The sequence below is a fragment of the Buteo buteo genome, chromosome 6, assembly GCF_964188355.1.
Source record: "Buteo buteo chromosome 6, bButBut1.hap1.1, whole genome shotgun sequence".
NCBI lineage: Eukaryota > Metazoa > Chordata > Aves > Accipitriformes > Accipitridae > Buteo > Buteo buteo.
In genome coordinates, this window is record NC_134176.1 from 37,538,181 (window position 1) to 37,552,827 (window position 14,647).

Sequence of the window (14,647 nt, forward strand, 5' to 3'; positions counted from 1 at the left end):
ACAACACTCACATGCATTCAAATATTTAATAGAGCTGGTAAAGAAGTTTGCCAGCAAAGATGCAGTTTTAATTAGATACAAAAATGGGCAATGCGGTTTCAGCTACAGATACCATTTCCTAGGACTGGTCCAGAGAAGACTGTGAAGTCCACAGCTGTTGAAACCTTTCAATTCACGAGAACACTACCTGCAAGAGAGAGGGATGCTGGTAAGGCATTTATTGTTCTGTACTGGGAAGCACAGATGGCATTGTGCTGACTGAGCAGAGCTTCCAGGAAAAGCAATTCTCTCCTGATAACATGACCCTTGCTGGGGCCCACCAGACTCCCTTATTCACTTGTAAGAAAATCTCCTGCTTCTCTTTTCTCAGTCCCACCACCTGCATACTGCCCAGTTCTAGTCACAAGGGTAACAGCCACCCCACCACAGAGGACTGAGCTCCAGCAGCTGGCATGCCTGGGGTGTTAGGGGACCATGAGGATGTGAGATACTGCATAGCATCATAAATCTTGTAGTTTGGGAGGCCAAAAGAGTATCTCAGCAAAGGCTCTCTGATTTACCTGGAGCAGCCATAGCTCTGCGATTGCTGAGTGTGTATGAGGAAAAAAAGGTGTATATTTTAAACACATCAGCAAATTGAAACGATACAGTTCCCACTCTCCAGAACCAGCCAGGGGAAAATGATAAAACATTTCTCAGACAGGAGAAAGTACATTTGCCTCTGTCCCGTGGTGCCATTGTGGCCTCCTTTTTTTCAAGCCACTTTGGTAAGCTTGATGTCCCCTGAGATCTGCAAAGCTTTCACCAAGTTCAGGGGCTGAATGCGGTGAGTGAAGTCACAGAGCTGCCGTCCATCAAGCAAGACTCGTATTTGCTGGTGTTCACACAAAAGCTCCATCTGCAATGGAAAAGGACAGGGGAGGCTGTTAGAGATCAGCAGCAGAGCTGATTTCACCAGCAGGGACTTAGAACCCCATGTGATGGTGATAGTGCAGCACAAAGTCTACCAGTTCTTCTGAAATGCCCCTAATAAATAACCTACCCTCTGCTGAGATGATACTGTAAAGCTCCTTGTAGTGAGTTCTCTCACTAAGACTAGAGAAAGGAATGGATCTCTCCCACTGGGGCTTGAACTGTTGCTCTCTGTGCCATACTAGACTAGTTAACCTGGCAATGTCAATAGTTAGCTGTGGTCATGTATGTAGCTTTCAGCCTTTTTCCCCTCCTTTTCTCCACCCTATTCATAGTAACCCCAAAATTACCTTAAACGTGTCGCCTGCTGTAAATGGGAAGTAGGGAATAGTCTTCTCTTCTCTTCCCCATTTCCCAGCAATTCGTGCATTTCGGGTGATGGATTTGTCACTAAAGTTAACTGTAAATAACAGCCCAACATCTTTGTTTGCATCCACTGGATCACAGAGCAGAGTCACTGAAAAGCTGAAAAAACAATTAAATGACTGGGACTTTCAGAAATGTGAAAGGACATGGTGAACACGGCAGATGCCTATAAAGACTACAGACAGCCATTGATTCCTTGTTAGACTGAAACACGGGACTTCTACAGGCTTAGAAGCTACAGAAAGGGATGAGAACAGGCTTGTCTTTGTTTCTCCTCCAGTTTCCAGTAGGATGCTAGTGACTTCTGATGTTGCTTTCCCTCTCTTGTGACTGAAATCAAACCAACATTTGTGCATGAGCCAATTCTAATTTGTGTCCTAAAAAAGGTTATGGCAAAATCTTCACCAGTGGAAGCACTGGAGTTGATCACTGTAGATGCAAAAAAGTGTAATGGTAAGCTTAGTTGCTGTCACCCAGGTTAAACACAGCAATGAACCTGCACCTCCTGTGCCAAAACCACTGATTTTTAAATGGTGTTGATTCCAGCCTGCAGCAGACAACCAAGATGCAGGTTCAGAATTCCACCTCTTCTTGGAGGAGAAATGCCAGTTGTGTGCCCCCTCTGGTTCACATTAGATAAGGGCAAGGAGTAGAAAATCCTGACAGGGCAGTCAGAAAGGCTGAACAGTGAATTCTTTCTTGCCCTTTTTATGCCGGTCTAAGAGCAGGAAAGTTAAAGCAAGCCGTAAGTTATGAATCTGTTTGACTTTCTTCCTCCAAAGAGCACAGACCCTCAAGAAATCTTTCGAATTTAGAAGACAGGTAGGAGCATGTATGACAGGGTGAAGCCCCCACCAGCCCCTTCACCTACCTCTTGGGGTTTGAGTGTACCATTCCTATGACCGTGAGTTTCATGGCTGGTCTCAGGCCACCTTTAATTTCACCAACATACTGCTCCACCTGCGGGGAACAGTGAAAATGTGCTGCAGTAGGTCATGCTGTGGGTAAACCAGTTTTAACAGCTGCTTTGGTTACCTCATATAACTTGATTTTATTTTTACATGTACAAAAGAACTTAATAAAAATAATTCCAGCCTAAAGTACTTCCTGCACATTTGATACAAATTCTGTCGGTGCTGGTATCTGAGGCGAGCGAGAGGGCCACCATAACCAAATGACTGGTAACGAGGTGTCGGCTGCCTGACAGGACTGCCGGCTCCGGTGGGCAGTTTCTGACCCAAACCGCCGTCAGTAAGAGGAGTGGCCGCTGTCGGTGCTCTCCCTGACGGATATGTGTGACTGATGGCCCTGACGACGTGCCTCAGGTGGCTCTGGGAGCAGCCACCACTGACTTCGGGTGACTGACACCAGTCCCCAAGACCAGAGCAGGTACTGCAGGCGCCGCGGTGACCCACACATCTCGCGAGTGACAGGACCCAGGCAGCTGACACACCTGGGACGGGCCAGCGACGGCTGCGGTGGTCTAACGACACAACAGATCTGGTTGCAGCGCTCCATGCAGCAGATCAAAAGCTCTGTGGCAGCATGACGCAGAGCGCAGACTCCGTGTGAACTTACTCTGCCAGCTCAAAGTCATTAACAGATTTCGGCAGGCTAACTTGACACCAGCAGGCTTTACACGGGGCCAGGTAGCCTCTGTCCTCCGCCATAAGAGCACAAAGCTAGCGTAGATGCTGCCCCGCCACTGCATGCTGACAGAAACGCAACCGTGTTTTCACAGCTGATCCCAGTCACGCTTGTCCCCATCACTTTTTCAAAGCCAGATAATGGCTTCTCGGTGGATCTACTTTTGTCCCGACCACAGAGACCTGTAGTTGCAAACTCCACCCAAAGATCAGAGCTACATTTACTTGCTACAAGTAATTCTCTGACAGTTTTGACACTCAGTGGAGAAACTAATACAGGCAATAGTTGACATGGAAAAATAAGAGAGAGAGCTTGGAAACAAGCGATAGGGACATTTTGAGACTTCAGTTTCAGAAATGGCTTTAAAATGTAAACGCCAGAGTACCACAGTGTAGCATGTAATCGCTCCCTGTGCAGATTCACTTAGTAAGAAGCTGCTATAACCACAAAGTGTTATTAGCAATTTGCGTAACACTGATAATATTCCAAGGCAATGCATAGCAGACCCTATTTTAGATAAAAAGCATTTTATCATTCCAGTGTTCCAAGGTAAAAATGCAGACATTTTTTGCTAGACGACCTGCACAATATATGTATGGTTTAGTATTTTGACTATGAGAAGCACTACATCAGCATGGAAACCCACAGACTTCTGTTGACAGCAAACGAGCTTCCATTCAAGTGTAAGTTGCTATGGGTATTTCATACGTATTTCTAAATTTTGGAAAATATAACCAATGTTAGCTTTTCAAATTATTGAATGCCAGCTTGCTTAATGGAAACACAAATTCAAGATGAAAAATGTTTTGCCTATACTCCATTTCCTAATTTCAATATACTAGTTATATTTTCTGCTAAGATGACCTTATACAATTTATTTTCCCACCTTAATACTTACATCCATCCACCTTTACAGCTTCACAGATATATTAATGAACCTCTAATTCCTAACAAAGCCAATGTTGGAAGAAATTAATTTAAAAGTACCTTAAAAAATGACAGCACTACTGCTGGTTGATAATAATGTCCATTTACCCTTGCAGAAGTGGGCAGGTGACTCTAGTAGGTATGTTTTGAACTTTGTAACAACAGAAAAGCGCCAACCGCCTGAGATGTCTTATGTGAGGGAGCAGCTCCTCAAGTAAGTAGTCTGACTGTAAGGAGATACTTTAAACTGGATAAAGCAATTAGAGAGTGGGTAATAAGCATAAAAGATCCCAGGCTAAATGAACTTCATCCTCATAGGTCCTGTGTCCCACTAAAGCTCCTTCCTTGCCTACACAAGAGACAGATACAAAATAATATCCCAAATTGAAAGTCCACGTTGAGAAATTGCTTGCACAGAGCTGCACCGTGGTAAGCACCATCATTAAAGGCACAAGGAATCAGAACTGAATAGATCAAACGACGACCACACGGTTTCAACATTTACAGCTCGTCCAGAGTGGCTGAAGTTCAGAGGCATGACTACCCACGCACCGTTTCTCTGCCGACATTGAGTTGACAGGACAGGTGAACGCTCAGGATACCGTAGGAGGTAATGGTACAAATTCCTGCAGCATCTTATGTGGCTCATCGGTGGGTCCCAGCACGTGCACACAGACATAGCCCCCTTCCCGTATTTTCCGTTCAGGAGCCCTGGGGACTCACTCGGTCACTTACTTTGGGACACCTCTCCTCTGTCATCACCGCTCTGCCCTCTTACACTTGCCTCCACCGCGCAGTCCTCGGAAGAGTTTTTGTTTTGTGTGTTAGGACAAAAGCAAACAAAAAAGCCCGGAATAAAGGGAGGATATCGGGGGGGCTTATCTCTGCCAAACACCGGCTGGACACCACCCAGCCGAGCAGCTGAGTCACGGCCCTCTGCGCCTCGTCCCACTGGGGGAAGCTCACAAATAACACGGCCGGTGTGGGTGCGAGGGCAGGGCGACTGCAAGGGTGGGCAGGCCCCCGCAGCCCCGCACAGGACTGCCTGGCAAGCTGGTGCCTGTAGCTGTATTTGTATCTACACCGACACATTATTATGGAAGTATTTGAAATTATGTCTGTGCATAACACACTGTATCTGCACGTGCCATAGATATAAATAACATGTCATTTATTTTTTTTATGCCATTTCTGTCCTCTCTCAAAGGGGTAAATATGTATAGAACTTATATCCCTATACAGACCTACATATATAGAGTGAAGTATACCTATAGGGTTATACACATGTACAAGGATTAACACACACACACACACGTATGTATATATCCCTATATGATACCCCTCTCTCTCTATGTGTGTATGTAGCTGTATATAACACACGTCCATACAGCCTCCCCCCGGCCCCACTCCCGCTCACGCACGCCGCGGAGAGGCGCTGCAGGGGGGCGGTCCCACTGCGCGCCAGGGGGCGGAGCTTCGGGCGGAAGCCAATCAGAACCACGAGAGACCCGAGCACGGGGCGGAGCTGGGGTGCGGTAGGAGGAGGCCGCGGGGCGTGCCGGTGGGCGGAGACGGGCGTGGTTAGCGGGGAGGGCGGGGCTTGCGCTGCCGGGGTTCCCGAGGCGGCGTCGGGCGCCCCAGAGGAAAATGGCGGTTTATTTACATTCTGCTCCCGCTCGCCCAATGGGCGGGCGTCTGCCCGCGTGCACGCCCGGCGGCGCGGTCAGCTGAGGCGGCGCCCAAGATGGCGGCGGCGAGGACTGGCGTTGCCGGGGCGGTGCAGTAGAGCTCAGCGCCGCCGGGCTGGCCGCCTCCTGCCCCGTCAGGTAACGCGGACCGCGCCAGGACGGGACCCGGGGGCCGCCGGGCCGGGCCGGGCCGGGCCGGGCCGGACCTTGCGGAGGAGGGCGAGGCCGCGGGCGGGTGCGCGGCAGAACGCGCGGCAGAAGCGGGGGCTCGTACGGCGGTGGGGAGCGGCGGGAGCATCCCGCCGCCCGGGCTCCCCCGGGCGGCGCGGGCACGGCCGAGCGGCAGCCGCGGTGGCGGCCCGCGGTGCCTGTGGGCGCCTTACCCCCCCGCCCCTGTGGGAAGAAGCCCCCTGCAGCCAGGCCTTGGCTCTCCGCCTGTCCCCGTCCCGGGCGGGTGGTGCCCCAGCGCGCCCTCACGGCAGGATCCTTCGCGTGTGTCACCCTGCCCCAGGTCACCTGCTCGTCCCGGGAAGATGCATTCTTTTGGAAACGAAGAAGCGGTTTCTCTGGAGCGGCTCTTTGGGTTTTTCTGCGAGTGCGTACGGCGCGGAGACTGGGAGCTTGCGCAGGCCTGTGTGCCCCAGCTCAGCCAGTGGCACGGGGATGGCCCTGAGAAGGTGGAAGCAATTCTTCAGGCTCTGGTTGCTTGTCCTGTGGGCGTAAGGTAAGTAAGGTACTGTTTTGGTTCAGTAGGCTTGAGTGTGAAGTGAGGAGGAGCAATTAGTTTAGCGGTGACTGTGGGATGCGGCTAGAATCTGGGAATCAACACTTGCTTCCGTGCTGAGGTGTCCTGGATGTGTCTAGATGTGCTGTTATCTCAATGTTGACATCTTATCACTGCCCGAGCACTTAGCAGGCTGCCCAGTCCACTGGGATAACGAGCAGTGTTCATTTATGCAGCTGATGTGGTGATTGATCCAAGCTTAAAACTATTTGGAAGCATTTCAGAACCGATTTTGTTAGATCTTGCTGAAGGATAAGGAGAAGGAACATCTCCTGAAATTACATTCCTTTGACACCGAGCTTTGGTTAATTTAGAAACGGAACGACCAAGATCAGTACTGTAGGTATTTTAAATGTTTTCTTGTTTCCTGCTCTTGAAAGACCTGCCAATTTCTAAAAATTTAAACTCTAAAAAATTTGAATCATGCTGTTAATATCTTATTTCTCTCACATTGGATTTTGAAATGGCATTGGTTTTACTCAATCCTAGTTAGTTTTGATCTCTGCTTTTCAGGTAGGTGCATATGAAGGGTGACTTTCTAGCACTTCAGGGAACATTGGTATTCCCCCTCTCCAAGCAGATGATCATACTTCTTCACATTAAAATATGTGTAACATTTTGGTAAAGGTTCTAAGAAATAGTTTATAGTGACAACAGTTAAAGGAGTCTGGAGGAGATGTGCACATGGTTAGATGAATATTGCTGGTGGCCATGTGAGACATAACCATTTTTGATCTTTTTATCTTTGAAAGTTGGGCTATCACATCTAAAGGCTTTAGTTAGCAGTGCTGAGATTTTCAAAGGCCAATAAACTATTTTGTGCTTTTTCCTTTTCCTAGTTCCTTTGACAGTATTGAATATGTTCCCTAACTGTTTAGGTTTTGGAATATGTAAGTACTGCAGCACATGAAAAGCTGATTGAAATTAGAAGTATTCTTTGTTTAATTAGTACATTACTTTTAGTTTGGATGTAGAGCTGTGCTTGTGCTGCTGTGACCTAAAACTTAGTTTCATTTTTTCAGGTAGAACTAGAGAGAACAGGAAATAGCAGTGTTTGGCAAGCGGTCAGATTTCAAAGAAATCTGCTGAAGTGCTCAAAGAGGGCTATACAGACTGAACTTTAGACCAGAAATAAATTTCATTGTTTCGAAGCAAAGAACTATGGCAGTAATGTTGGTATTTGGCAGATCTAAAAGCAGTTACTTGCACAGCAGAAATCGTTGAGTTAATGTGTAAGGAGTACTAATATTCTAGTTTCTCTGCATTATCTTCCTGTCTGACTCGTCTTCAGCTGTTTAGTTGTCTTTGTTTTTATCTTACACAAAGAAATATAAAAATCAAAATTACCTCTGACAGTGTTTCCCTGAATCTTAGAGATGGGAATGGCGTTGTATAATCCAGTGTATGTGCTTATTGCTTTTGTAGATGGGGACAGAATTCTAGCCCATGGAGAACTGCGTGGCTTTGGCTGCTTGTGCTGGAAAAATGGCTTGCCAGGAATCAGGTACAGAAACATCTAGCTGACTTTCAAGTGAAACTTACATCTCTGACTTCTAGCTGACTTCCAAGTGCAAAATGTCTGCCTAGTTGCTTATTTAAATTATAGGCTTTCGCACATTTCATGGAATTGGGTTCTCAAGGTAGCTGGAGAGGTGTATTGCTTTTGCTTGTCAAGAAACAACTGTTCATCTTCTCCACACTGGGGAGAAAAATGGAAGGGTATTTTTTGTTTTGTTTAGGTAACAGAAGTTGTCTTTTTAGCATTGAGCATTTCTGTAAATGGAAGGCATGAGTGTATCAACTTCTGTGTTTGTGTAGCACCTTTCTTACATTAAAGATGAAATAGTTCAGGCATCAGACAATTCTCTGTAAGCTTTAGATGGTGAGGGATGTGCTTGCTGTATTGCTGTTTTCAGACAGACAGGTGCAAACTGGTCTTTTTTCCTTTGGTTTTTTTTTTTTTAATTGGTACACTGGGATGTGAGATCATACTTTTTTTTTAAATTCATTTGTCCTTGTCACTACTTATTCTTGCATTTTTTCTCTACCTTCTGTTGAAGGATGTGTCTAATTGATTGGATTGTAATTCCTGACAGTGTGACACTTGTTTCTGTTTCCAAATGTATAGATAAATGGAATCCACTGGTGTGGAAGCAGAACTTAATTGTGGAATAGCCTTTAATTGAGAAATAGGTATCTTCAGAGAGATATTTTAGTCTGCCTCAAAATGTTAATGAGATAGCTAGGATTAGGTTTATATGGTAATGTAAATAAATAATAAGTTTTAATGGCTAATGCCTTTCTCATTCTCTTATATTGTTTCAGAAAACTGTTCCAGTTGTTCTTCAGAGAGAAACTGAATTTTTATTGTTCTTGGAAGAACTACAGAAAGATGTCTCTGAGGAGGTTCTAAAGGTGAGCTACTTAGTATGCCCTACTTCTTGTTAGTTATGTAGAATGTCCAACTGTATCAGGTTTTGGGATATGAATAAGGAAAAGGTGTTCAGTATTTCTCTAAGGAGACAGAATTAGCAATTACAGGATGAAAGCAAACAAGGTAAACTTGACTGTTGATGAAAATAAATCTGCTTGAATTCTGTTAGTGACCAATGAAGTCTGTGTAAGTTACCATCTAACCTCCAAGGTCATGAAAGATTCCACCATTGTCTGCAGTGTTGCACAGAAATAGGAGACTCAGCAGCCTCATATCTTTGTCACGATTACTGTCAGAGGCATGTTAGTAGGTAGAGTATGTTTTGATCCAGCAAATAAAGAAAAGGATGTTGTGGACTTATTTTCTACTGCTAATATTCTCATTTTTGCGCACACCAACCATGTCTCCCCTGCATATTCCCCGACTTGTCTCTTCCAGACAAGGACAGCACTCGCGTAGTTCCAGGAGTGCCACAAGTGCTGCTTAATTGCTGTTGAACTGGGTTGTTCCTCACCTTCCCACCCCTTACTGGGAGGGCTAACTGGGAGTTTTTGTTTGTTTGCTTTCCTCTTCCTAGTTCTGGAATTGCAGGTTTGCTTCTGTTAGCAAGAAAAATTATTGTTGCTTAAGAAAGAAGTCTGTGAGATGGCTTCTCAATCTGTTGGCCAGTTTAAACCAAGTCTGAATAATTAGCGTTGATGAGGATGATGCAGTTGGTAGATAGATGGTATGAATCTAGAAAAGTAGGGTTAAAAAAAAAAAAGACTGAACACTAATCATCATGTTCTTACTGACTTAGGAAGATACAGTCACATCAATGTATTCCTAAGAGGTAGAATATGGTAGTGCTTCAGCCATTCCATAGGAGCTGCCTGTGAACTAAGGTAACTTGCTTATGAGCACACAGCCCATAAAGCGTAGTAGTGTATTATAGGATTCTTTGTATTTTTGTTACATATTCAGGCATATCCACTCTTCCAGGAAGGATATTGGACAAGGTGGACTATTATTGATGGATTTCCTAGGCCACAGGATGTTTCCAAATTGATTTATCTTCTTGCTTTCTCCTATTTTTTAAATAATGTATTTCATATTTTTAATGGAGTCTGAAAGGCTTACTCTTTTATTATTTCCCTACCAGGAACTGTTTGAAGCATTTGAGTGCACCCAGAACAAGCACATCACAGACAGGAAAAGAAGAGATGGCTGTTCTCACAGATTCAGTTTGGATGTTGTTTCAGCTCTCAGGAAGCTTTTGCTGCGGGCTCCTCAGAGGGCAAAAGCCCTGCTGGAGTTCTTCCAGGAGGAACAAGGCACACACAGCTCTTCGCTCGAGCACTATTGCTCTCTACAAAACATCTTTGTTGAATTTCTTCGTGACTCCTTGAAATCTCTACAGAGGCTTCAGTGCAGTTCTGAGATTTCAGCAGAACTAGATCAAAGAGAACTAGTAGATACAATTTATGCTGCTCTTAGTATAGTGACTTTTGAGGTGGAGCATCAGGCAGATGAAGTATGGCACCTGTTCAGGGAGCTCTTGGATGTATGCTGGACTGAGGGAAGCCCACTGAGGGAGGAGAAGCTACTAAGCTGTATGCTGAGGAAACAGAGTCATGGCCTGTTAAGCCTGTATAGCAGTGTTCTCATAGAAAGAACAAGAGAAAAATTTCTGGTGTCAAAATCAATACGAAAAGGTTTGTTTCACTTTATGCTTTGTTTTCATTTCTTGTTTAACAAAGCCATTGAGGCATTAAACAGGCAAGTTGTCAAGAAGTTGGGCAGTGTTCTTGCTAAGGTGCCTTAACAAGCCATGGAGTCTTGTAAAATATGGTGATAAAATGACTTAAAGCAAGGAATTGGCATAAGAACCCCAGGGCTCTCCCTACATTTCTGCAGTCTATGCTGCCTTCTTTTGTGAGCACTTCCTTTACCACCCCTTGTTGTGCTCTATTTTAATCTGCTCAGCATTTCTCCTGCTGAAGATCTTGCTTGTAACTAGAAAATTGACTCGCCATATGTATATAAATCTTTTACTGGTTCAGCTCCAGCTTGGGATCATCTGTGTTGGAGGATGTTCCATTTCAGGCCAATAACAATTCAGCTACCTCAGTAATCTCAAAACATTCAAACCCCTTAATACTGGAAAAGAAAACTTCTAGAAGTGAAAGGAGATGCGGAGTGGGCCGATATCCCAGCTGGAAAGAAGATGCAGTTTGATTACCTGCTTGCTTGCCAGAGCCCAGCTGTTGTTTTTGTACCAGCTATAACTTCACAGCTTCTGTCTAGCTCCCTATGACTGGTACATTTAGTTGAGGATCTCATTTGAACCTGAATGGCAAGTGGTGCCCATGCTCTTATGAGGAAAGTGGCAGGTGAGTGCGCAAGGAGGGAAAAGCTAGAATGCCTACCCTGTTTTGCTCGCCTCTGTACACTGAGGTATAAATCAGTGAGGTTTGTATCTTCTCTCCTTCCTTCACTCATAGGGATTGCTGAAGGGAAGTTCAGGCTGTTGTGGAGTGGCAGACTCTGGCATTTCTGGTGATAACTACAGTTAGTGCTTCCTCGCTGGGGAAGAGAAATGGGCATATGGATGCCTTCACTCTTACTGGGAGTAGTTTAATTCTTGCTTTGCACAGATCTGAGAAGTTCGTTTGCTGGACAAGTCTTTGCTAAGGCCCTGCAAAGCAGCATAATGTCTCAGAGCACAAGCAAGAATTCATGCAACATACAGATAAGATGTGTATGACTAGAGAAAGAAAGGCAGTATGACCTGAGCTAATGCAAACAACCTGTGTGCTGAACAGGCTCTTGCTATATCAACAACTGTCCAGACAGTTCCCTGATTTCCTGTCTGACCTTTTTATTTTCTATCAAATTTCTCTGCTTGGCTTTCTTGTTATCCAGTAACAATATCTGAGAGTCGTAACTGTTACCATGTAACAGGTGGTTAGTATTTGAGGAAACCTTGAGTGTTTCTCAGTTTAAATTAACAGTAATTGTGCTTCTTTCAAAGGTGCCCCTCTGTACTGTGAGGTAATCTTGTTGTGATGTTTTTTAGGTTCATCTGAGCAGCTGGATACAGAGCGAACCATGATGAGTTTGTTCTCGGATCCCAAAGAGTCTCCTTCTTGGAAGACAGCGTATTTCTACTGCTTGAGCAGCAGCAAGCACTTTCTGGAACAGATTCTGGTATGGCCATAAAATCATTAAGAGGGAAACCCAGTGGTGGCTAAAGTCAGTCCCTGTATTGAACACGTCTTGACGGTGCACAGAAGCATTTTGTATTCAAATAGTGTTTAGTAGGGGTCATGACTTATCACCAGTTACCTCCTTGTTCCTATAACTCCCCTACTTTCAGCTGTGTAATGAACTCAAAATATTCAGTGAGATTTTTGGAAAAGCTCATCTGCATGCAGATGAGATCTTCAAGAAATCCTATGTTCTGATTGTAATTTTCTTGGATATGCCACTTGATTGACCTCATGACCTTGAACTTGTTGCTTTGCTTTTCTGATGCTGGTAGACTTGGGGCAGTGAGACTAGTTTGCACTGTAAAATGTATGTTTTAAAGAGCTTGAAGAGCTGGTGAAAAATACTCTGGTATGAATTAAATTATTTGAATTTATTTACGTAGATGGAAGAAATAGTATACAGGTAGGTTGTCACTGTTAAAGTGCAAGTTTTTAAGGTTGAACATATTTCCACTTCTAAATAATGTGCTCATTCAAGTTTCTTACATAATGCCCTTGACAGAGACATAATCAATAGAAAGAATGTAAAGATAATGTAGTGAGGGAGTGTGAGCTGGCTCTGTAGTAAGCATTTGAAATGATGTTTTTTTTCCTTATGACAGTTTTACTGAAGAGTAACCTGATGGCTCGGAAAATATAAGTTTAGGGAAGTTCCAGATGCAGAACTTCACCATTTTAGTGAAGCTAATACTGAAATGGCTACTTGCTTACATAACCTGCCAGGCATTATAGGTCTCTGCATTTTGGAAAGATAAATACTTCTTCCCTTTCTTTTGTAGGTGACTGCGTTAACTTTACTGAAAAGAGAAGACTACTCAGGCCTGAACAGCTTATTGAGGAGAGAATTCAACCCCCTTTGCCGCCTCTTGGTATTGTTAGGATGGACTCATTGTCAAAGCTTGGAATCAGCAAAAGCATTGTTATGGACTCTTCACAAAACTCAGGTAAATCAGCAGAAAGTGGCAGCATCCCAGTCTGAGTCCAGATAATGCAATTTGTTTGCAAAAATAAATAAAAACAGGGAGTTTCCAGTGAGAATGTTAAACTTTCTCAAAATGGAATTTAAAAAGCTAAGATGTTACAGTTGTGTGTAGGTAACATTATTGGACAGTTGCCTTTCTTCTTACTTCTCAGCTGTGAAGGGAGTATGATTGCACAGGAGATTCTGAAAGTTTTTCTGGCATAAGCTCTTCAGCCTTGGCTGTTAACAGAGAAAGACAGAAACGGTTGTTGATTAGTTTTTTTAAGAGCTGGCAGATGTTTGGTTGGTGTTATTTCATCCAGTGAGTCATCACTGGATAGTGACTAATTCTGGTCACAACTAACGTGAGTTCAGCAACAGAATAGCTTGGAAATTTCCCATACCCATTCTCAAAATGAAATGATAAATGACAAGAGCTGTGACTCAAAGATCCACCTTGTCTGGGGGGAGTCTTCGTCTCTGAAGAAGATGGTGTAGCTGCAGTTCAGATGATGTCTGCTTGCAGGCAAGTGGCTTGGACAACAGAGGTGGGGAGACGGGGAGCCTTGCACTGCTGGATCATTGGGACAGATCTAGGCTGGTATTGCCTTAAGGCAGTTACCATCTATTGGTAACAGACTGAAGGTCTATTCAGTAGGCTCTGCAAAGTGAAAGTCTTAGATCTGATGGAAAAGGAGAATAACTGTCTGCTATCTAGTATATCATCTGTTCTAGTACATGATTAGCTCTAGAGGTTAGTATCTTAGACCGTTATTAAGAAGCATTAATTGAAAGCTAACCTTGAAAAGGGTTGTAGCCACCTTTCCATGGTGTGTCGAGTGGAGGCTGACTGATTTGGATGCTCTTTCAGAATAGCCCTTTCTTGCTGGCTTTGTAATAAAACTGGTAACTTTCTGTACTTGAAAGTTCCCATCTGGATAAAGAAATCTTACAAACATCCCATATGTGACACAGGCTTGGTTCTGCTGTCTGACTAGAGGATTTGTTGTAAAGGGATTCTTTTATTTATCTTTCCATTTAGGATCTGTGCAATGATTCAGTACTGAAAGATTTCTGTGACGGGCTGTGGGCTCAGGTGGAAGTGCTTGAATGGTGCATACAGCAAAACAGGTAAAATGGTCAGGACTTCTTCCAAACTGTCTTGCCAAATCTGCCCATTAGTCAATTTATGTATACAAATAGAAATTGTGTTCTTTTCTTGTGAATCTTGGCTAATCATCTCTTGGTGACTGTATATCACAAGCTCTTGAAATTGCTTCATGGCCATTAGTTCTGCTATTTGTTTTTCTTTTTAACTGCAGTAGTTTGGTTGAATCAGAATTAGAGTGGGAGATAAGTCTTTAAACATGGCTGAGACCCCTAAATCTGTTTGTCACACCTCTTTGTTTGTTCTCTCTTGCAGTATTACTATCCCAAGGAAGGTTCTTTTGCAACACTTGCACGGTCTAGATTGCCACACTGCAGTGTACTCTCTTCATCATCTCACTAATCTTCTGGCACTGAATGAAGACGATGTTATTGAGCTTCTTCAAAAAGTTCCTGCTAGAGACAAACAGATGCAGGGTAAATGTGTAGGGTTGTGAGAACACAGAAAAA

General features: G+C 44.2%; 2 protein-coding genes across 8 annotated transcripts in view; one reads left to right on the plus strand and one right to left on the minus strand.

Moving 5' to 3' along the window:
- Nucleotide 1: 1 nt before the first annotated feature.
- Nucleotides 2-6,270, minus strand: LOC142032170 (galectin-related protein A-like). Of its 2 annotated transcripts, none has more exons than XM_075030446.1 (5): nt 6,117-6,270; nt 2,210-2,298; nt 1,263-1,437; nt 714-898; nt 2-187 (listed from the first exon to the last, which is right to left on the minus strand). In XM_075030446.1, the coding sequence occupies exons 2-4, from the start codon at nt 2,251-2,253 to the stop codon at nt 755-757; spliced, it is 363 nt and encodes a 120-aa protein (XP_074886547.1). In that variant the 5' UTR covers nt 2,254-2,298; nt 6,117-6,270; the 3' UTR covers nt 2-187; nt 714-754. The 2 variants fall into 2 exon arrangements, with proteins under 2 accessions (XP_074886547.1, XP_074886546.1); XM_075030445.1 differs by lacking the exon at nt 6,117-6,270 and adding an exon at nt 4,648-4,886 and having other exon boundaries at nt 4-187.
- The window catches only part of ZFYVE26 (zinc finger FYVE-type containing 26), a 50,005-nt gene continuing 41,002 nt past the window's right edge, over nt 5,645-14,647 (plus strand). For all 6 annotated transcript variants that reach the window (XR_012650768.1, XM_075030439.1, XM_075030440.1 and 3 more), the window contains exons 1-9: nt 5,645-5,738; nt 6,112-6,324; nt 7,810-7,888; nt 8,710-8,799; nt 9,960-10,512; nt 11,877-12,007; nt 12,849-13,013; nt 14,073-14,161; nt 14,454-14,614. Coding sequence is in view for 5 of the 6 variants with exons in the window: in XM_075030439.1 (XP_074886540.1) it covers nt 6,134-6,324; nt 7,810-7,888; nt 8,710-8,799; nt 9,960-10,512; nt 11,877-12,007; nt 12,849-13,013; nt 14,073-14,161; nt 14,454-14,614 (1,459 nt within the window). In the remaining variant the exon portion in view is untranslated. The remainder of the gene's footprint in view (nt 5,739-6,111; nt 6,325-7,809; nt 7,889-8,709; nt 8,800-9,959; nt 10,513-11,876; nt 12,008-12,848; nt 13,014-14,072; nt 14,162-14,453; nt 14,615-14,647) is intronic.

Bases quoted from the DNA above. Each gene is read 5' to 3' on its own strand.
- LOC142032170 (XM_075030445.1), bottom strand. From the start codon at position 4,671: ATGACAGAGGAGAGGTGTCCCAAA. The intron at 2,299-4,647 runs GTAAGTGACCGA...TGTTCCCCGCAG, and splicing joins CAGAGGAGAGGTGTCCCAAA to GTGGAGCAGTATGTTGGTGA. The intron at 899-1,262 runs GTAATTTTGGGG...TTTCCATTGCAG, and splicing joins CAGCAGGCGACACGTTTAAG to ATGGAGCTTTTGTGTGAACA.